The 22,403-nt window shown below is 48.4% G+C and overlaps 2 protein-coding genes across 2 annotated transcripts in view; both read right to left on the bottom strand.

Moving 5' to 3' along the window:
• erlin1 (ER lipid raft associated 1) overlaps positions 1–2,583 on the bottom strand; it is a 19,219-nt gene extending 16,636 nt beyond the window's left edge. The window contains exon 1 of the mRNA XM_056292444.1: positions 2,498–2,583. The gene's annotated coding sequence lies outside the window, so the exon portion shown is untranslated. The remainder of the gene's footprint in view (positions 1–2,497) is intronic.
• Positions 2,503–22,403, bottom strand: LOC130123268 (inhibitor of nuclear factor kappa-B kinase subunit alpha-like). The gene is made up of 22 exons (XM_056292418.1): positions 22,182–22,403; positions 21,177–21,386; positions 20,987–21,081; positions 20,085–20,202; positions 19,716–19,785; positions 19,510–19,598; positions 19,328–19,417; positions 18,134–18,258; positions 16,728–16,835; positions 15,345–15,480; positions 11,349–11,549; positions 9,928–10,030; positions 9,691–9,814; positions 8,017–8,168; positions 7,873–7,934; positions 5,685–5,794; positions 5,533–5,582; positions 5,301–5,409; positions 4,569–4,716; positions 4,189–4,232; positions 3,990–4,089; positions 2,503–2,692 (listed from the first exon to the last, which is right to left on the bottom strand). The coding sequence occupies exons 2-22, from the start codon at positions 21,279–21,281 to the stop codon at positions 2,633–2,635; spliced, it is 2,199 nt and encodes a 732-aa protein (XP_056148393.1). The 5' UTR covers positions 21,282–21,386; positions 22,182–22,403; the 3' UTR covers positions 2,503–2,632.

Below are 22,403 nucleotides of genomic sequence, written 5' to 3'. Positions count from 1 at the left end.
CCCGCATCCAGCTTCCCACCCGCAGACACGGCCAATTGTGTCTGCAGGGACGCCCGACCAAGCCGAAGGTAACATGGGGATTCGAACCGGCGATCCCCATGTTGGCAGGCAACGGAATAGACCGCCACGCTAGCCGGACGCCCCTAATGTTCAGATTTCTGATGTGTTTCAGTGACACACAGGCCTCCACCAGGGAGTAGTGCGCCGCAACCACAGTGGAAGAGGACAGAAGCGTTTGTAAGTAGGTGAGTAAACCACACGACCAGGTGATAACAACAACTGTAACGTGATACGTCGCCCCCTACACTAGGTACGACAAAACCGATGAGTATAGAAAATTGTGTACTGAGATATTACAGAAAAATAAAAATTAACAAAATGTAAAAACAAACACAGTAGGTCCATAGTAGAGGACAACCGTATTCAAGTATTCTGAGGTTCATCCATGGATGCACTGTGTGTATATATATTTAATTAAAAAATCAAAAAGGGAAAATCCAGATCTTCATTTAGTCCTGGACGGCTGGTTGCATTTGTTTGCGGGGTTACACTCCACAACGCTTATCATCTCATGTAGGTAATCTTCACCAGCCGACCTTAATGGCGTACTTGTCCTGCAGGTACCTCTGTGTGTGACCATTGTGGAGATTACATTAAGCACAAAAGCCTGTAAATAACATGGGCGGTAACTGATATTCCTTATCCAACACAGTACCATGACTTCACTTGAACCACAACGCTCGATGGCCACATCTGAAGTCACCTCTAGGAGCAACGATGTCCAACTGCATCGGCAGGGGTTGGAATAAGTATTCAGAACTTTTACTTAAGTAAATGTACTTAGTTACATTCCACCACTGTGCATCGGTGGGTTTAGAAAGATGGACATAAGAATGTGCTGAATAAAGCTCACTTTTCTTGACAATAGTTCTGATCCTACAAGCTTCTGCGGTGCTGTATTTGGTCCCGGTCGCTGCTCCACCCACTCTGCTGACCCGGGGAGGGCTGCAGACTACCAAATGCCTCCTCCGATACACGTGGAGTCACCAGCCGCTTCTTTTCACCTGACAGTGAGGAGTTTCGCCAGGGGGACATAGCGCGTGGGAGGATCACGCTATCCCCTCCCCACCCCCCACCCGAACAGGCGCCCCGACCGACCAGAGGAGGTGCTAGTGCAGTGACCAGGACACATACCCACATCCGGATTCCCACCTGCAGACACCAAGCCGGAAGTAACATGGGGATTCGAACCGGTGATCCCCGTGTTGGTAGGCAACAGAATAGACTGCCACGCCACCCGGACGCCCCACCTTTACAGTTTTATCTGTTTGATTTCTTCATAATTCAGCATTTTATATAACGTTTGCACATTGTTCCATATGAACCATCTCTGTATCTGGTCTAGTTTCGAGGACTCGCTATTTTCAGGCGACGTTCTACGTGACCGTCACCTTCTGGTCGTGTGATGTACTCACCTATCTACACAGGGTCCTGCCCTCATCCACCGCATGGCTGTAGGATGGGTGGGGGTACAACTCCCTTGTTGCCTGGATGAAGGTCTCCACAGGGTTAAAACACATTTGAGTCTTCTTCACATCAGCTGTGCAATGAAGGAGTTTCACTTTCCATTTTCGATCCCAGGAACAGCAACTCCGCTACTTTGACAAAATGGCTGACTTTTTGCATTTGTCCCCCCCCCCCTTTTCTCTCCAATTGTATCCAGCCAATTACCCCACTCTTCCGAGCCAACCCAGTCGCTGCTCCACTCCCTCTGGCGATCCGGGGAGGGCTGCAGACTACCACATGCCTCCTCCGATACACGTGGAGTCGCCAGCCGCTTCTTTTCACCTGACAGTGAGGAGTTTCCCCAGGGGGACGTAGCGAATGGGAGGATCACGCTATTCCCTCCAGTTCCCGCTCGCCCCCTGAACAGGTGCCCTGACCGACCAGAGGAGGCGCTAGTGCAGCGACTAGGACACATACCCACATCCAGCTTCCCACCCCCAGACACGGCCAATTGTGTCCGTAGGGACGCCCGACCAAGCTGGAGGTAACATGGGGATTCGAACCGGCGACCCCCGTGTCGGTAGGCAACGGAATAGACCGCCACGCTACCCGGACGCCGACTTTTTGCATTTGTTGATGCAAATAAAAGTCTTGAATGTCCTCAACAGTCTACACGTGGCTAGTACCTGGTCGTACTGACAGTAAACTAACTGCAGGCGGTTCAAATTAAACGAGATCTGACTGAATTTCGACGACGGTTTGATTTCCAAACGAAACACATGGCACCTATAAAACCAACACGTCTTCCTTCATTTATGGTTTGACAGCAGCAAATTCTCTCTCGACTCACAATAAAATAAATAAGTAATGTCTACAATCAATTTTGGCTTTCAAGTTTCAAACACACGCTTAAGTACAGTTACACGTTCAAGTTAAAACACGACTAGCTTCCAAGGTTTCGCTGTTTCACACCCCAAAAAGTAAACTTAACTCTAATACGTCACTGTGAAAGCTGACACCGTGCGGGACGTCAACGCTTCCAGCGAGTGTGATGTCAGTGAGGCACTCGTCAGTACATTTGGCTTATTACGCCTGGCCCGCCCTCGCAGAGCCCTCCCATCGGTGTCTACAGCTTCTGAGGTTGGGTTTGCTCCGATCCATGTCGCGTCCAACTCCAGTCCTCATCCTAGAGAATCAACAAGCATGTTTTCACCCTCTTATCGTAAAGACAAAGACCTTTTATTTATTCATTTATTGATTTCCCCCCTTTTTCTCCCCAATTGTACTTGACCAACTACCCCACTCTTCCGAGCCGTCCCGGTCGCTGCTCCACCCCCTCCGCCGATACGGGGAGGGCTGCAGACTACCACATGCCTCCTCCCCATACATGTGGAGTCACCAGCCGATTCTTTTCACCTGACAGTAAGGAGTTTCACCAGGGGGATGTAGCGCGTGGGAGGATCACACTATTCCCCCCAGTCCCTCCCCCCGAACAGGCATCCTGAGCGACCAGCGGAGGCGCTAGTGCAGCGACCAGGACACATACCCACATCTGGCTTGTCTGTAGGGACGCCCACCCAAGCTGGAGGTAACATGGGGATTCGAATTGACGATCCCCGTGTTGGTAGGCAACGGAATAGACCGCCACGCTACTCGGATGCCCCGACAAAGACCTTTATATTGTAAAATGCCCATGATAATAGGGGTGGGAATCTTTCGGAATCTCACGATTCAGTTCAAAATCGATTCTAGCTTTGGTCCATAGAGGTGTTAATTTCAGGATCTACTCCAGTCCGCTGTGCGCTAAGAAAGCGGTGTGGCAAATTATGGCATGAAGCAGACTAAAGTCTGTATAAGATGATGTAGTTATTATGTTGGAAAAAGTTATATTGGGGCATCCGGGTGGCGTGGCGGTCTATTCCATTGTCTACCAACACGGGGAATGCCGGTTCGAATACCCGGGTTACCTCCGGCTTGGTCAGGTGTCCCTACAGACACACTGTACCATGACATATACTATAGCATGAGTATATACTGTAGCATGACATATACTGTACCATGACTATATACTTTACCATGATATACTATACTGTACCATGACTATATACTGTACCATGACATATACTATAGCATGAGTATATACTGTAGCATGACATATACTGTACAATGACTATATACTTTACCATGATATACTATACTGTACCATGACTATATACTGTAGCATGACATATATTGTACAATGACATATACTATAGCATGAGTATATACTGTAGCATGACTATATACTGTACCATGATGATATACTGTACCATGACTATATACTGTAGCATAACATATACTGTACCATGAGATATACTGTACCATGACTATATACTGTAGCATGACATATACTGTACCATGAGATATACTGTACCATGACTATACACTGTACCATGAGATATACTGTACCATGACTATATACTGTAGCATGACATATACGGTACCATGACACTGTGCTGCATATCCTGGGTGGTTTCTTGCAGCAGGGCGGTCAGCTGACCCAGATAACGCTGATTCTCCTCCAGTAAGTGATGTATCGACCCGCTAGAAGATGACAGACGGGATCATCAGCAGATTCTGGTAAACATGCTGTGACATGTGTTGAGCTGTGCCACTGAGCTGCCTGTTTTGACGGAAACTTACACATCAGTGGGACCCAGAAGAGATCTCGGTGTCGGAGAGTGTGCCTGAGGGGACAACCGCCAAATACATTAGCTCCAGGATCCCACTTCCTGCTTGCATGTTTCTACTGTTACACTTCTGTTATACTTCTATCATATGAGCGCTTGTTGGAACTAAAGTGCATCTTTTGTAATCCATCCATCCACTGTGCAAACCGCTTATCCTGCTCAGGGTCGCGGGGAGAACATGCAAACGCCACACACAGGACGACCCGGGACGACCCCCAAGGTTGGACTACCCCGGGGCTCAAACCCAGGACCTTCTTGCTGTGAGGCGACCGCGCTAACCACTGCGCCACCCTTTTGTAATGTATTTTGTAACGTCATTTGTGATATACTTACACAAGTGACCTTCAGCAGGTACCAAAATTCTCGCTGTCTCTTCATTTGCATCTGCATCACTGCCGCCTCTGCGGCTTTTATGTTCTCTACCGCCCTCTCTAACTTGGGGAACAAATCAACGATGCGTTGCTTACACACCAGAATAGTACTGTGGAAGGAAGAGAGAAGAGAAAAATCAGAAAACGCGTGTCCCACCACATGTGACTCATCATCGTCATCGGCGGTCACTCGGGGTCAAGTATGACCGTCCCCCCTCTGGGTCCCTCAGGGTCCTTGGGTGGGTGTAGAGGCCGATCCCAAAGCCGCATAATGGGAGGACGCCTGCGTATGACAGCTTTTTACGTGGAGAGGCTGATGCGCCTGCAGCCACCACACGGTCTTTGGCAGGGGCCAGAGTCCAACGGCACGGAGAACCAAGATGACTGGGGACCACCCTCTGCTTCATCCGCCTTCACTGCCGTTGTGACCTGGAGACACTGTCCGCCAGTTCTGCCGCTGAGGTCTTTGTTGGCTCGTGCTTTGCCTGGAAACCCACCTTGACCTATCCGCCTTAGGTGACCCTACCAGGAGCCAAGCTCCGGACGGCATAGTTCTTGGGATCATTGGTACACACAAGCTTCTCCACCACGACAAGGAGAAGATTTGTGAATCAATAATATACTGCATTGTGTGTGTGTGTGTGTGTGTGTGTGTGTGTGCATGTAGACCAGATGCGAGGGTAAAGTACAGTACCTGAGATGAGTGTACAGATCTTTCAACACCCTGTCCTGGTTCTGAACAGTTTGCAGGATGGCCTTCACCATCTCTAAGCTATCACTGTAGCCATGTGGCGGGTCAGGACCTAAACAACGTATATCGAAATGACAATCGTCACGCCGTGAGTTCAAACACCCACCTTAACCCACACAGTAAATGTCATCTCAAAGTTGCCACCTCAAGTCAGTCGGTTAGAGCCTGTACTTACTTTTGCATTTAGCCTTCATTTGCTTGTAGAGTTCGATGGCCCTCACCTCCCTGTAAAGCAGTTCAAAACTATTATCTGTACACAACTTTTAAAAATGACCAAAAACAAAAAACAAAAAACGACAATGTACAAGCAACACCAGAGGCACTGACAACTGCTCCAAGACGTCTCCTTGTCTCCTGGCGAAGGGACTTCTCTGTAGCTCCACGATCGCCGAATGCAGAGACACGATCTCCTCGTCCAGATACCCCACCTCCGCCACCTGCAGCAGAGGAACACCGTGACGTAGCCACAGCACAGTGAAGACAGGTGCGACGGGGGTCGCCCGACCCGCGGAGCACCCGCTGTGCAGCACGGCCTTGTGATGAGACAGGAAGTACGGGTTTAATTACATTTCTTCGAGCCGAAAACATGTTGGTATTATTTCCCTAAGGTGGTAGGACGGATTGCCCCGTCAGGCACAACAAGGAAAACTAGGCCGTCTCTTCCAAGAAGGTTGAATCAGTTCACCTGGACACAACGTTGATTGACAGACACGTTTCATCATCATCTAAGCCAGTGTTTCTCAACCGGGGGTCCGCGGACCCCTAGTGGTCCGTGGTGTAATTGCAAGGGGTCCGTGAAAATAAAATATCTTTAAAAAAAAGATCCTATGACATTTATGGAAATAGGATTATTTTACTCAAATGTGACTGAGACCTTTATCTACCTAAACTATAAAGGGCAACAGGACTTTTTTCTCTAATTACATCTGTTTCACAAGTGTAATCTATTGTATTTTAATAAGAGATCTCGCTCCCGTTTGCATTGTTAAAAGTTACTGCATAAGAATTCTGTTGTTACATATATCTGAAAGTTACTGAATACATATTCTGTTTTGTTACATATATCTGAAAGTTACTGAATACATATTCTGTTTTGTTACATATATCTGAAAGTTACTGAATACATATTCTGTTTTGTTACATATATCTGAAAGTTACTGAATACATATTCTGTGTTACATATACCTGAAAGTTACTGAATACATATTCTGTTTTGTTACATATATCTGAAAGTTACTGCATAAGAATTCTGTTTTGTTACATATATCTGAAAGTTACTGAATACATATTCTGTGTTGTTACATATATCTGAAAGTTACTGAATACATATTCTGTTTTGTTACATATATCTGAAAGTTACTGCATAAGAATTCTGTTTTGTTAACTATATCTAAGTTACAACTGAAAGCTCTTATTTTTGCCCCAAAGAGTGAATAAATGCTATAATGCAATTTAAAATGCAGTTTCTACTGTTTCTATCAAATTCCAACCCCCCTCCCCCAAGATCAGGTGGAGTGGTCCTCAGGGTAGATCAAAAATACGCAGGGGGTCCAGGACCCCAAAAAGGTTGAGAACCACTGATCTAAGCGACCTCTTCAGTCTCAACTGACCGCAGGTGTCCCCACCCTTACAAAGGACCAAGGCTCAGCGTTTTCAGTTTTGCTTTTTCAAAGCCTTCCAGCATGCCGAATTTCGCCACAAGAGGTCACTGTTGCATAACCTCACACGAACAGGAACAACTTTTGGCTCCGTGGAAACATAAAATCCGGGTGAAAATCAGTTTAGCTCCTTTTAAAAAAAAATCTGGGTATTTTTCGGTAAAAACCGAAAACGCCGAGCCTTGTAAACGATACCGTACAGTACAGCTGCCTAATAACCGAAACCAACGACCGGTGTCACATGCAAACACGGGTGCGACCATCGATCGTGTGTACTCTTCACAGAGGACAAGGCCCGCAGGAAGATGTTTTAAGTAGGGGGGGCCGCCAACTAAAACAAAAAGTCTTGTGGCGAGCCGGTGTGGAAGAACGAGTCGAGAGGCAGAGATCCCGCGCCCCCATAGGCCGCACGACCCCGGAAGTGCTCTTTTATTCACACCGGCCAGAACGGAGCAGAACTGACAATGACGTAACGAGCCCCCCGCCCCCGCCGCAAGTTGCGACACCAGCCCCAGTCCCACAGTCAGTTAGTCAGTAAACGGTCTCCTACTTAGTCTGAGTCGAACCCCCAAAACAACAACACAAGAATAACCACAACACAGACACCACATCACTAGCCAGTGCGCTCCCCCAGCGCAGAACCGCCGCCAGCGGTCAGATCGACCGCCTCCCCTGGTCGCCACGGTATGACGTCATTGCTTTGTTGGTAAGGTGCGGGTGCAGCAGATTTGGAATGGAGACCCGCCCCAACCCCCCCGCCTTCACGGTCCTCTTAATTTCCACTCCATATCCAAACTGTAAGTGGGCAGGAGAGCGGCTAAAAACCGAGGGTCTACTTACCCTCCAAGGTGTCCTACCTGTGCAAACTCGGCCGCCTTCTCCTCGTTTTCCTGCCAGGTCTTCAGCATCTTTTCGGAGGCTGCGGAAAAAGGGTTTCAGCGTGAGAAAACAACGGTCACGTCTTGCGGAAGAGCTGCTGTGCTGACTGCGCGTCCACTCACAAATGCCCGTGTGCATCTGCTCTCTGTACTGGTCCAGGTCGTGGTGGATGCTCGTCTTGAAGAACGCCAGCTTGGCCCGGAGCTGCTGAGACTGGGAGAAGAGCAGGTTCTTGTACCGCGTTAGGTTGGTGTTGTAACGCAGCAGACTCAGCCTGCACAGACGATACAATGCAAAGACGAACAACTTTCACCGCCGTGCCCTCAGCTCCTCGTGGAAAGACTTTACAGCAAAATATGAACTTTCAATGGTTATCGCGGTTATAACGGGGCGGTTTGAGATGCAAAGGCACAGCCAGCTTGATTTGAGACCCGCTGTTATTGCCTATTCTGATCACTGGTGCCCTGGTTAAGTACACTGGCAGGAAGTGGTAGAGTCGCACAGGAAGTGATGCATTTTACGTAACAACCTGTTAACCTTAGAAGACACTAGAGGCCTGGTGGATGCTAAATCGGATTTCCTTGATAATTTAAAATGTTTCTTTTTTTTTTGAACCCCCCCCCCTTTTCGCCCCAATTATATCCGGCCAATTACCCTGGTCTTCTGAGCTGTCACTGGTCGCTGCTCCACCCCCTCTGCCGATCCGGGGAGGGCTGCAGACTACCACACGCCTCCTCCGATTCATGTGGAGTCGCCAGCCGCTTCTTTTCACCTGACAGTGAGGAGTTTCCCCAGGGGGGCGTAGCGCGTGGGAGGATCAGGATCAGAATCAAAATTGGGTAAATCACGCTACTCCCCCCAGTCCCCCCCCCCTCTCTGAACAGGCGCCCCGACCGACCAGAGGAGGCACTGGTGCAGAGCGACCAGGACACATACCCACACCCGGCTCCCCACCCGCAGACACGGCCAGTTGTGTCTGTAGGGACTCCCGACCAAGCCGGAGGTAACACGGGGATTCGAACCGGCGATTCCCGTGTTGGTAGGCGATGGAACAGACCGCTACGCTACCTGGATGCATGTGATCTTATTTTTTTCATCCATCCATCCACTATCTGAATATCCTGCTCTCAGGGTCGCGGGGATGCTGGAGCTTATCCCAGCATCCTCGCGACCCTGCCGGGTGTCTCCCCGCCTGCCGGGGAGACACCCTGGAAAGGCCACCAGACCATCACAGGGCCCACACACACATTCACACCAAGGGACAATGTAGTACGGCCGATTCACCTGACCTACATGTCTTTGGACTGTGGGAGGAAACCGGATCACCCGGAGGAAACCCACGCAGACACGGGGAGAACATGCAAACTCCACACAGAGGACGACCCGGGATGACCTCCAAGGTTGGACTACCCCGGGGCTCGACCCCAGGACCTTCTTGCAGTCAGGCGACCGCGCTAACCACTTCGCCGCCGTGCCACCAAAAAAGCCTGGAAAACCATCCTGAAATGAAGGTAACCTATCCTACTGAAACTAACACCTAGTCCAGACCTACATCATGTTGTTATCTGTGTCCTCGTGACTGAATTATTGTGTTCAGAATTTTAGCACTCGCTCTCTTCTTACCCTGACCTGTCTGTATGCCACTTCCCAGCCCAGGAGGACGTGTATCGCCAACACACAGGCCTGGCCGTGGTGTTGTAAGGCTGCTGCTGCGAATTCTGACCAGGGTGCCGCTGTTGTGGCGCGTTATCACATGCACTTTTAAGGTGTTTGTGTGTGTGTGTGTGTGTACTTACATTGCAGCCCGTTGTCCCTGGTACAGGCGTATGTAGTCATCTTTCAGCCCGCAAATGTAGCTAACTGCTTCCCCCCACACCTTCCTGAGTGCAGCCAGGGGCAGCTGGGTCTTCGTCTCCCTCACTGAGATGCCCGGACGGCGCACGATAAAAGATCGGCAGGAGGAAAAAGACACGGTGAGATCAGAACATCTCCGGAAACAGACCCACACCGCAGTGTTTCGTTGTTTAGCTGACCTATAAAGTTGACGCTGTCTGGCAGGGGTCTGGCGGTCAGCGGTCCGGAGTACTTGGTCAAGCTCTTATCGAAGAGGTAGATGATGGAGCTGTCCCAGCCCCGCTGAGGCAACACAGAGCAGAAGAAGACGGCGTGTTAATCATCCGTGAGCCGCCCCTCTGAATGAATCTAGTCCATCAGAGAAATATGTTGTCTATAAATTGTCAAAAATAATAGGCGTCCAGGTAGCATAGAGGCTTATTCCGTTGCCTACCAGCACGGGGCCGTCGGGTCGAATCCCCGCGTTACCGCCGGCTTGGTGGGGCATCCCTACAGACACAATTGGCCGTGTCTGTGGGGTGGGAAGCCGGATGCGGGCGTTTGTCCTGGTCGCTGCACTAGCGCCTCCTCTGGTCGGCCGGGGTGCCCCCCGGATCGGCAGAGAGGGGGTGGAGCAGCAACATGTACAGCTCGAAAAGAGCGGGGTAACTGGCCAGATACAATTGGGGAGAAAAAGGGGGAAACTGAAAAAAAAAAAGGTTGTCACAAATAATGACAAATACCCTTTGCAAGTTCCCAGAGTCCAAAAATAGTGTCTTACATTTTTGAGGGGGGGATTTTCTCCCCTCTTTTTCTCCCCACTCTTCCAAGCCATTGTGGTGGTCGCTGCTCCAGCCCCCTCTGCCGATCCGGGGAGGGCTGCAGACTACCACATGCCTCCTCCCCATACATGTGGAGTCGTTAGCCGCTTCTTTTCACCTGACAGTGAGGAGTTTCACCGGGGGGACGCAGTGCATGGGAGGATCACACTACCCCCCCCCCCCCGAACAGACGCCCCGACCGACCAGAGGAGGCGCTAGTGCAGCGACCAGGACACACACCCGCATCTGGCTTCCCACCCGCAGACACGGCCAACTGTGTCTGTACAGACGCCCGACCAAGCCGGAGGTAACACGGGGATTCGAACTTGCGAGCGCCGTGTTGGTAGGCAACGGAATAGGCCCCCCCGGACGCCCCCTCATACAATGTCTTAAAATTATTTACTTAATTTGACCAGCGCCCCAACTACACCTAAATGATTCAAGAAGCTGTAACCAGCAATAAGTCATTCTTGCAATTACCCTGCTCCCAAAATCATTACTGATTTTCTGCCAATCCACAAATGTATTAATTAATAATTAACTAATCAATAAAAAGTTTCAGCACAAAAACATGTATAAGTAAGCTATAGTGTTTGTACACAAAATGTAATAATGTGTGTGTGTGTGTGTGTGTGTGTGCGCACACCAGTCCATCTGGAAGGCAGTGTGCCAGTGGTCGGCGTGGGTCGAGGGAGATCCCCGACTCCAGTAGCAGTTCCTGGCTGAGCGGCGGTATGTGTGTGTGAGTGTGTGTGTGTGTTTATGTGTGTGTTTATGTGTGTGTGTGTGTGCGTACACACCAGTCCGTCTGGAAGGCAGTGTGCCGGTGGTCGGCGTGGGTCGAGGGAGATCCCCGACTCCAGCAGCAGTTCCTGGCTGAGCGGCGGTATGTGTGTGTGAGTGTGTGTCTCCAGACGCTGCTGCAGAGAGTGTAAGCCCTCCTCCGGATCCAAGACCAGCGAGTGCAGCTGAGCCGACGTCATGTCCAACACGTGAATCACCTATGAGACACGAGGGGGACACGAGAGGCGCGTGAGATCCCCAAGAGGACACGTGAGACTCAGGGAGGAGCGTCGTAAAATCAGGTTTCCACCCAGTGTGAGTACGGGAGAGACCCCAACCACTTAAGAGTTTGGACTTTATTTGTACACGACAGAACAAAGAAAACACAAAATATAACAGAAGTATGCACAGGAGATGAAAAACTCCATGGGGTTTATAAAGGTGCACCACCTAAATACTAAATAAACTATATATATATATATATATATATATATATCATCTCATCATCAGCTGCTTCTCCGGGGTCGGGTCGCGGTGGCAGCAAGCTAAGTAGGGCACTCCAGACCTCCCTCTCCCCAGCAACGCCCTCCAGCTCCTCCTGGGAGATCCCAAGATGTTCCCAGGCCAAATTGGACATGTGGTCCCTCCAGCTGGGTCTACCCCGGGGTCTCCTCCCAGTTGGAAGTACCCGGAAAACCTCCAAAGGAAGGTGCCCAGGAAGCATCCTAATCAGATGCCCGAACCACCTCAACTGGCTCCTTTCAACGCGAAGGAGCAGCGGCTCTACTCCGAGCTCCCTCCGGATGTCCGAGCTCCTCACCCTGTCTCTAAGGCTGAGCCCAGACACCCTACGGAGGAAACTCATTTCAGCCGCTCGTATCCGCGATCTCACCCTTTTGGTCACTACCCAAAGCTCATGACCATAGGTGAGGGTTGGAACGAAGACTGACTGGTAAATTGAGAGCTTTGCCTTCCGGCTCAGCTCCCTCTTCACCACAACGGTCCGGTACCACATCCGCATTACTGCTGATGCTGCACCAATCCGCCTGTCAATCTCCCGCTCCATCCTACCCTCACTCATGAACAAGACCCCGAGGTACTTGAACTCCTTCACTTGAGGAAACAATCATCCCCGACCCGGAGGGAGCATTTCACCATTTTCCGGTAGAGAACCATGGCCTCAGACTCGGAGGTGCTGACTCTCATCCCGGCCGTTTCACACTCAGCTGCAAACTGCCCCAGTGCGCGCCGGAGGTCACGTTCTGGTGAAGCCAACAAAACCACATCATCTGCGAAGAGCAGAGATGCAATTCTGAGGTTCCCAAAACAGAGTGTGTTTATATATGTGTGTGTGTGTGTGTGTGTGTGTGTATATATATATAAAATATAAAAGTTCAGTGGCACGGTGGCGTGGTCTCCTCACAGCAAGAAGGTCCTGGGTTCGAGCCCCGAGGTAGTCCAACTTTGGGGGTCGTCCCAGGTCGTCCTCTGTGTGGAGTTGCTCTCTCTGTGTCTGTGTGGGTTTCCTCCGGGTGCTCCGGTTTCCTCCCACAGTCCAAAGACATGTAGGTCAGGTGAATCGGCTGTACTAAATTGCTCCTAGGTGTGTGAAAGTGTGTGTGTATGTGTGTGTGTGTGTGTGTGTGTGTGTGTGTGTGTGTGTGAGAGTGTGTACAGCCACCATCTCAGAAGCCTGGAGGCCTTCCATGTGAGATGTCTCCAGAGGATCCTCGGCATTACTTGGGAGGACAGAGTGCCACACGCAGAGGTGTTGGAGCGGGCAGGCAGCTGCAGCGTGGAGTCTACCCTAAAACACCATCAACTCAGGGGGCTTGGGCGTGTTATTCGCATGCCCAGCGAACGACTCCCACGTAAAGTCCTCTACGGCCAGCTACGCCTTGGTCAACGCACTGCTGGTGGGCAGAAGAAGCGGTTCAAAGACCAAATGAAGACCACACTGAAAAGATGTCAGATCAACCCCTCTTCTTTGGAGGAACTTGCTTCCTGCCGCACCACCTGGCGCTTTCACATCTCAGAGGGAGTGAAGTATATGGAAAACCAGCGCGCACAACACCGTGTAGCAAAGTGTGCGAAGAGGCATGCTCGCAAAGCTACCCCCCCCCCGCCCCCAGCACCACTTTTACATGCCCGGTCTGCAACCGCAACTGTGCATCCAGGATCGGACTATTCAGCCACCAGAGGACCCACAAACAGGAGAAGATGGTCATCATCGGACACGATGGACAACCAGCAAGCAAGCAAGATCAGCCCTGTGTGATGGCCTGGCAGCCTGTCCAGGGTGTTTCCCCACCTGCCGCCCAATGACTACTGGGATAGGCTTCAGCATCCCCGCGACCCTGAGAGCAGGATAAGCGGTTCGGATAATGGATGAATATATATACACTACCGTTCAAAAGTTTGGGATCACCCAAACAATTTTGTGTTTTCCATGAAAAGTCACACTTATTCACCACCATATGTTGTGAAATGAATAGAAAATAGAGTCAAGACATTGACAAGGTTAGAAATAATGATTTGTATTTGAAATAAGATTTTTTTTACATCAAACTTTGCTTTCGTCAAAGAATCCTCCATTTGCAGCAATTACAGCATTGCAGACCTTTGGCATTCTAGCTGTTAATTTGTTGAGGTAATCTGGAGAAATTGCACCCCACGCTTCCAGAAGCAGCTCCCACAAGTTGGATTGGTTGGATGGGCACTTCTTTGAGCAGATTGAGTTTCTCGAGCATCACATTTGTGGGGTCAATTAAACGCTCAAAATGGCCAGAAAAAGAGAACTTTCATCTGAAACTCGACAGTCTATTCTTGTTCTTAGAAATGAAGGCTATTCCATGCGAGAAATTGCTAAGAAATTGAAGATTTCCTACACCGGTGTGTACTACTCCCTTCAGAGGACAGCACAAACAGGCTCTAACAGGTACTATTTAATGAAGATGCCAGTTGGGGACCTGTGAGGCGTCTGTTTCTCAAACTAGAGACTCTAATGTACTTATCTTCTTGCTCAGTTGTGCAACGCGGCCTCCCACTTCTTTTTCTACTCTGGTTAGAGCCTGTTTGTGCTGTCCTCTGAAGGGAGTAGTACACACCGGTGTAGGAAATCTTCAATTTCTTAGCAATTTCTCGCATGGAATAGCCTTCATTTCTAAGAACAAGAATAGACTGTCGAGTTTCAGATGAAAGTTCTCTTTTTCTGGCCATTTTGAGCGTTTAATTGACCCCACAAATGTGATGCTCCAGAAACTCAATCTGCTCAAAGAAGTGCCCATCCAACCAATCCAACTTGTGGGAGCTGCTTCTGGAAGCGTGGGGTGCAATTTCTCCAGATTACCTCAACAAATTAACAGCTAGAATGCCAAAGGTCTGCAATGCTGTAATTGCTGCAAATGGAGGATTCTTTGACGAAAGCAAAGTTTGATGTAAAAAAAATCTTATTTCAAATACAAATCATTATTTCTAACCTTGTCAATGTCTTGACTCTATTTTCTATTCATTTCACAACATATGGTGGTGAATAAGTGTGACTTTTCATGGAAAACACAAAATTGTTTGGGTGATCCCAAACTTTTGAACGGTAGTGTATATATAACTTCATTAAATGAAACACTCAATGGTAGGGAAAGTGCTCAACAAGGAGCAAACTAATCCAGTGATTCAAGTAAATTCCTTATGAGACAGCACAAGCCTGTTTCATGCCATAAGCAATAGCGTTGCAGGATAAACACAGCTGAAGATCATAACATTAATAATGGTTCTGTTGGATTATCAGCATTGACAGACAGACAGAGCCAGCACTAACTACTGTCAATAGTACTGTCAATGCTGCTTCTTTGGCACAGCTACATCCAACAGTCATAGTGTTATTATCCGCAGCTGCGTTTATCCCGCTATGCTTACACCAGAGTAACAAAGCAGATGAATATTACTACCATTTCTAGTTTTATATGTGAGTTTGGGAATGAAGAAGGAACAGATTTTGGCAAGCGAACATTTACCTTCATGTTGAGAATATTCTGTAGGGCGGCGTAGCAGCTGGGCTGGTTTGAGTCGGAGTCCAGGCCTCCGCCACGAGTCACAGGGTCCCACACTAACAGCATCTGCAGGAGGGACTCCACTGGCTCCAGCAGTGGCCTACACACACACACACACACACACACACTAGGATGAGTGATTATTAATGTTATCTGTGTGCACAAGAATCTCTACAAACCTCACAATGTGCCTAAATGTTCATTCTTCCAGCTGCGGGAACAGGCTGAATTTTCAAACCCTTGGCATCAGTTAGATACTCGCATATGGTTGCCAAGACCATCCAGGTTTTAATCCCTATCTCGGGTCATCGATCTGGATTGAACATTTAATTTTGTAGCTAGCCCGACGCCATATCAGAGTGTTCCATCCATCCATTATCCAAACGGCTTATCCTGTTGTCAGGGTCGCAGCGATGCTGGAAACCTATCCCTGCAGTCATTGGGCAGCAGGTGGGGAGACACCCTGTACAACTGTAAAAGCGAAATAACAATATATCCACTACGGATTTGGAAAATGCAATTATTGAATATTTGCCAGCACGGCCAAATGTAATTGACAGAATTTTGACCCTTTAGGCCCTGTGATGGCCTGGCAGCCTGTCCAGGGTGTCCCCCTGCCAGCTGCCCAATGACTGCTGGGATAGGCTCCAAAAGGCTGGATTATGAACCGGGCATGCCGGGCGAGTGCCCCGGGGCCCCGGACCATGACGGGCCCCAAAAAGTCAGGGGTATTGTGTTCGCGTATAGTAGGGATCCCCAATCATACCCTACAAGGGATGTCTGTTCCAAACCTGTGTCACGATGCAGGGCCCAAACTACTCTCTATTGATGAGGGGGCCCCAAGATACAGTCTCTACTGATGCAGGGCCCCAAGCTACAGTCTCTACTGATGCAGGGCATCAGTTTCCACAATATGCCCATATGTCACTAAATTATTTGCTCTGAAACAAACATTTATTTCCTGTTGGTAAGCCATTCTAAGTGGGAAGAAGGCTTCGCAATATGTTCGCGATGCTGCTACTCTCATCTCTGTTTGTTTTGTGATTCAAAATTGTGTTGTACCTTGTAGTTGCCATCCAAATCCCATGCAGATTGGCATAGCGTCAACTACCATGTTGGCTATTTGCATTAGTTTTACATTTGACAATGTTTAGTATTGTTTGCGTAGCCTATCTGACGGGGGGGGGGGGCAACGGACATGCGTGCCCCGGGGCCCCCTGGTGGGTTAATCCGGCCATGAGGCTCCAGCATCCCCCGCGACCCCGATTGGGATAAGTGGCTTGGATAATGGATGGATGAATGGGTGACGCTTTAGAGAATCAGTGTTGCCTGTGTTCTTGTGTGCACCTGCTGAGATTGTGGGGGTAGGGCAGATGTGTAGAGAATCTGACTTCTCCATTCATGTCTTCTACTGCCATGATATCCTCAGGAGCTTTGTTCTTCACTTTACTTGTCCTACAAAAATAGACAAGAAAAAGAGTTTTAAGTTGGGTGAGAACTTCTACCTAACAGTCATAGATTGAAAATACATTGTAGGCAATACGGGATTGAAATACATCCAAATTTTGGATGGAATGTACATACACACCAAGGTGGACATATATAGGTTCTGAGATCCCCCTCCCCAATTGCAAATGGTTGTGTCTGTCACCGCAAAGCAAATGTATCATAAATTGTATCATCTTCCACTTCTGGTATGGGAAGATGGAGGCGCGAATTCATGTTTGCAGTGGCTTCACCCAGTACCATATGGGAAGATGGCAGCATGAACTTATGTTTGCGGCGGCCTCACCCAGTACTGTCCATGCAGTGTCTTTGTCCACGTCTGCATCTAAGTTTGTGTTTCCGTTTGATGGCTGGGAGAGCGGGTGTTGGATCGGCTGGGAGAGCTTGGTCTGCTTTGTCCTGTGGGCCCAGAGACCACGGCCCTGCCTGGCGCTGTGTCCGAGGAGGAAACACCGAAGGCGGTCTGACAGGACGCGGAAACGGGGCAGGCTATGCTAACTGCTAGCCCACGCAGACCGGCAGTTCGGATAACACTGAGGGCGGCCTGGCGGGGGCCTCACCTAGCGTTAACTGTTGTTTTTGGTGTCATTGTGTGGAGTGCGGGGAGGTGTGTCAAAGGTGTCTGGCTGGTGGAGCTGGCGTTGGATCAGCTGGGGGAGCCTGGTCTGCTGCATCCGGTGGGCCCAGGGACCACGACCCTGCTTGGAGCTGCACTGAGGGCGGTCTGACAGGACGCAGAAGCGGGGCAGGCTAACTGCTAGCCCATGCAGACCGGCAGTCTGACAGTCATCCTGGCGTTTGCGCTCGTTGACAGTAAAAAATTTTGTATATGTTGGATATATGTGTTCCTGTAGTTTGTATATGTGACAAATAAATGTTCCTGTTTCCTAAATATCACTGTGTAATTCTATATGGAAAGGGTCACGTGGCTAAGTATTGCGCTCATACATATTCAAGGCTCGGCATTTTCGGTTTTTACTGATTTTCCCTGAAAAATACCCAGATTTTTAAACTGATTTTCATCCGGATTTCACGTTTCCACGGATCCAAAAGTTGTTCCTGTTCGTGTGAGGTTATGTAACAGTGTCCTCTCGTGGCAAAATTCGCCATGCTGGATAGCTTTGGAAAATAAAAACCAAAAACGCTGAGCGTTGTACATATTTGTATACATGCTTTCTCCAGGGTCCGTCCTAAATACAGTCCAACACGGGAATATAAAGGTGTGATGGGAAATTGTACAGACTTACCACTGCACAGGCGGCATGTGGTGCAAAAAGGGACGGAAACCACAGGTGCACTCAAACAGCATCGTCCCGAAGCTCCAGTAGTCCACAGTAACGGTGTAGGGTTCGCTCTCATAAAGCTCTGGAGCCTGGCACGCATAGACACACACGTGTCAAACAGCGTTTAAAATCAGATGTTTTACAGATTTTACAGTTCAATATCACAAGCTTCATGCCTCATATGTAACCGTCTTATCATAGACAACATATAGGCTATGGCAAGACCCATAACCTGTAATATAAGACAACTTATAGCACATTAATATTGCTCATACTTGGCTCTGCACTCATATTCATATTGTTACTTTTTATTATATTTAGTTTTTTATGTCTTACCTGATTTATTTTGACTTGATATGTTATGTGTAACTGAGCAATGTACCAAGTCACATCCCTTGTATGTATATGATCATACTTGGCCAAGAAAAGTAGGGATGGGGGGTGTCCGGGTAGCATAGCGGTCTATTCCGTTGCCTACCAACACGGGGATCCTGGTTCGAATCCCCGTTTTACCTCCAGTTCGACTCCCTGTGTTACCTCCGGCTTGGTCGGGCGTCCCTACAGACACAATCGGCCGTGTCTGTGGTTGGGAAGCCGGATGTGTCCTGGTCACTGCACTAGCGCCCCCTCTGGTCAGTCGGGGCGCCTGTTCGGGGGGGAGGGAATAGCGTGATCCTCCCATGCGATACGTCCCACTGGTGAAACTGCTCACTGTCAGGTGAAAAGAAGCGGCTGGTGACTCCACATGTATCGGAGGAGGCATGTGGTAGTCTGCAGCCCTCCCCAGGGTCGGCAGAGGGGGTGGAGCAGCGACCAGGATGGCTCGGAGGTTGGGTAGTTGGCCAGATACAATTGGGAGAAAAAAAAGGGGGGGAAATAAAATAACAAAAAGAACTGATAAGAGTACCGCTAAAGTACCGGATAAATAAGCAGGATCGGTAAGAGTAGTAGTACCGTTGATACCCATCCCTAATAACTTGACTTGCATTGACTTTAAACAAAGGATACCCAGGCGCTTAAAAAACAAAGGAGAACAGTATTTCTCACCTCAGCAAGAAAAAACACTAATTCAGATCTCTGCGGTGAACAATAGCCCCCTGTGAGGGTTTGACAACTTGTTTTCTTGTACTGAAAACATCATGCTGCCAAATGACTTACCAGATACTGCAGAGTCCCGACAAAGGACGTACAGAGACTGCCCTGATCTAAGTCCTTGGCATAACCCAGGTCTATGATTTTATGGACCAGCTGAATAAGAGAAGAAAAGATGGAGTCAAGAGGGGGATTAAGCTGGTAAAGAGCATCATGTACATATTGAGTGAACTAGGACGTGAGTTCACCTTCCCATCCATCTCCTGCAGCACTATGTTCTCTGGCTTGAGGTCTCTGTGGATAATCTTATTTTTATGGAGATATTGGATACCCGAGCCTGTGGGAACATGCTCAGTGATTGAGACACAGGTATCAAATTTCATAACCTCGCACTCACATTTTAATTTCATAACAGCAGCTTTAACGACAAGAAAGATTAACGGAAAATCATTACCAATGTCACTGAGCAGCGAGAGGACTTCGCTCTCTTTTAGGCCACAGCAATTTTCTGGCTTGTTCAGCATCTATTCGACCACAGAGAGAATGAAAAACCAGTTACACTGGGATGTTAGAGAACGTAAAAAAAGCATCCTGGGTCGTTATACAACGTTTTTATTTAACCTGCAGTTTTAACCTATCGTAGCAAATTCAGGGGGGCAGCCGGGAACCGCCACAGCCGGGACGCAAACCCGGGTCTCCTGCACCACGGGCAACTACCTTAACCAGTCGACTAGCCCTTAGCCAAGGGCTAGCGAGTCTAGTCATTCGTGATCGTTACACTATGGATGAGGTTATGGAGTGCCGTCATCTAGTCATTCTCTACCTTGCGCAGATCTCCTTTGCAGCAGTACTCCATGGCTAGCAGCGGTAGGTCATTCAGAGCAATGGAGTTCATCTCCTCTGGGACTTCCCTGGCTCGAACTACATTTACATGGTTTAGCCTGAGAAAAGAAGGTTGGACATACCATTACGGATAATCGAGAAACAAGGTGGTTAGAGTTTCAGGGGTGACATTTTTCATTTGCACAGCGACATATACAGCAGACAGCTAATCCCTCACAGTCTCTAGGTGACATTGGGTTGCTCCAACTACTCTGACTCTTCCCCAGCATTACAACAAGCCCTCATGTTTGGTGTGGTCATAGCAAAAATGGTTATGCTGTGACTGGAAATCAGTCTCCTTGCTTTAAAAATGGCTAAATGACACGGTTTCTTGCCTATTCCTTGAAAAAAATCGGTATATATACTCTGTCCGATGCCCACCCCCAAGTTTCTTAAGATCTGGGGAGCCTTTATTGAACATATTAAGAGGGAGAGATGTCAAGCTGGGAACTAATTGTATTGGACTGTACTGTACTGTACTGTACCGTATTGTATTGTATTGTGCTTTGATTTGCCACGATCTGTTTTCCAGCCTTTGTCCCGGGCCTTCCTTGACCTCACTTGGTCTTGGTTCCGTGAACTCTGTTTCTGGCCCTCAATCCATTTATGGACATTTTAGGTGCACTTTTTCTGTGAGCTGGCAGTTTATTTTATTCTGTTCGACTCTGTCACGCCTATTTGTTCGTTTTTTGGGGTTTTTTGTGTTGCACAAAAGTAAATATTTTATAAATAAAATATAAAAAAGAGAAACAAGGTGGTTATTACGCATTTATTTTCTGTGTAAAGAATCGTGTGCGTGCACATGGGCTACTTGGCAACTACAAGAGGACCAGCTGGACTCACTTCTTCATGATCTGGATCTCCCTGCTCCAGCGGACTTTATTCTTGGAGTTCAGCTCCAGGCGACAAAGTTTCACAGCGATCTTCTCTGAAGTCTCCTGCTCACGCACAGACTCAGATAATGAATGAAGCCAAAAGGCAGGCGGAGGATGCTGAATGTATGTGCCATCTAATGTAAATTGAGAGAACTTACTAGGTGTTGGTACAGGTAAACTTGGCCAAACCCCCCTGTCCCCAGCTTCTCCTTAATTTCCCATGGGCCACACAGCTGGTTCTGTTTGAGCAGGGCCCTCTCCATAGTGTTGGGTTCTCAGCTGAATCAACAGAGGTGACCTGTCAGTGACTCCGCCCACCCAGCCTTAAGCCCAAGTGACTTGAAGGCTTAAAAATGCATATGGACAACCTGTTGATGATGCACACGTTCCAGATATAAGCGCTTGAAAACTACTTGCATGGTAAACCTGGCAAAAATTTAACACCCCACCAATTTCCGCAATTCGGCTGCATTAAACGAGGAGATTACTGGATGAAATGGACAGTTTTCTGATAATGCAGAGGATCAGATATGAAGAACTTGAAAACTGCATGCGTGTTAAACCTATCAAAACCTAACGTCCCACTCCACCAATTTCTGCAACTACTGCTACTACTACTGCTACTACTACTACTACTGCTGCTACTACCACTACTACTACTACTACTACCACTACTACTACTACTGCTACTACTGCTACTACTACTACTACTGCTACTACTACTACTGGAACTGCTACTACTATTACTGCTACTACTACTACTACTGCTACTACTACTACTACTGCTAATAGTACTACAGCTACTACTACTACTAGTGCTACTACTACTACTACTGGAACTGCTACTACTATTACTGCTACTACTACCACTACTACTACTGCTACTACTACTGCTACTACCACTACTACCACTACTACTACTACTGCTACTACTACTACTACTACTTCTACTACTGCTACTACTACTACCACTACTACTACTACTACTTCTACTACTGCTACTACTACTACCACTACTACTACCACTACTACTACTACTACTACTACTACTGCTACTACTACTACTACTACTGGAACTGCTACTACTGATACTACTACTAATAGCACTACTACCACTACTACTACCACTACTTTCGGCTGCTCCCGTTAGTTCTGCAACTCACCTGCACAAAAGGAGATTTTGGGGTAGAAAAAGACGGCGGTCTTCATTTGTCAGGTCATTATCGCAACGACAACCCTCAAAATTGTTTAAGAGGCCGTTTTCTTATTTTGAAAACGACGTTCGCGAAAGTCAACCGGAAGTCACCTAGCCTCTCCAGGCCGTCGGACGCGTCCTTACCGTCTCTACAAACTCCCGCGACTGGCGTGAAGAACTGCGAGCGCTA

Source organism: Lampris incognitus, chromosome 13, assembly GCF_029633865.1.
Source record: "Lampris incognitus isolate fLamInc1 chromosome 13, fLamInc1.hap2, whole genome shotgun sequence".
In the NCBI taxonomy this organism is placed as follows: Eukaryota; Metazoa; Chordata; class Actinopteri; order Lampriformes; family Lampridae; genus Lampris; species Lampris incognitus.
This window is presented reverse-complemented; position numbering and strand designations above follow the sequence as displayed.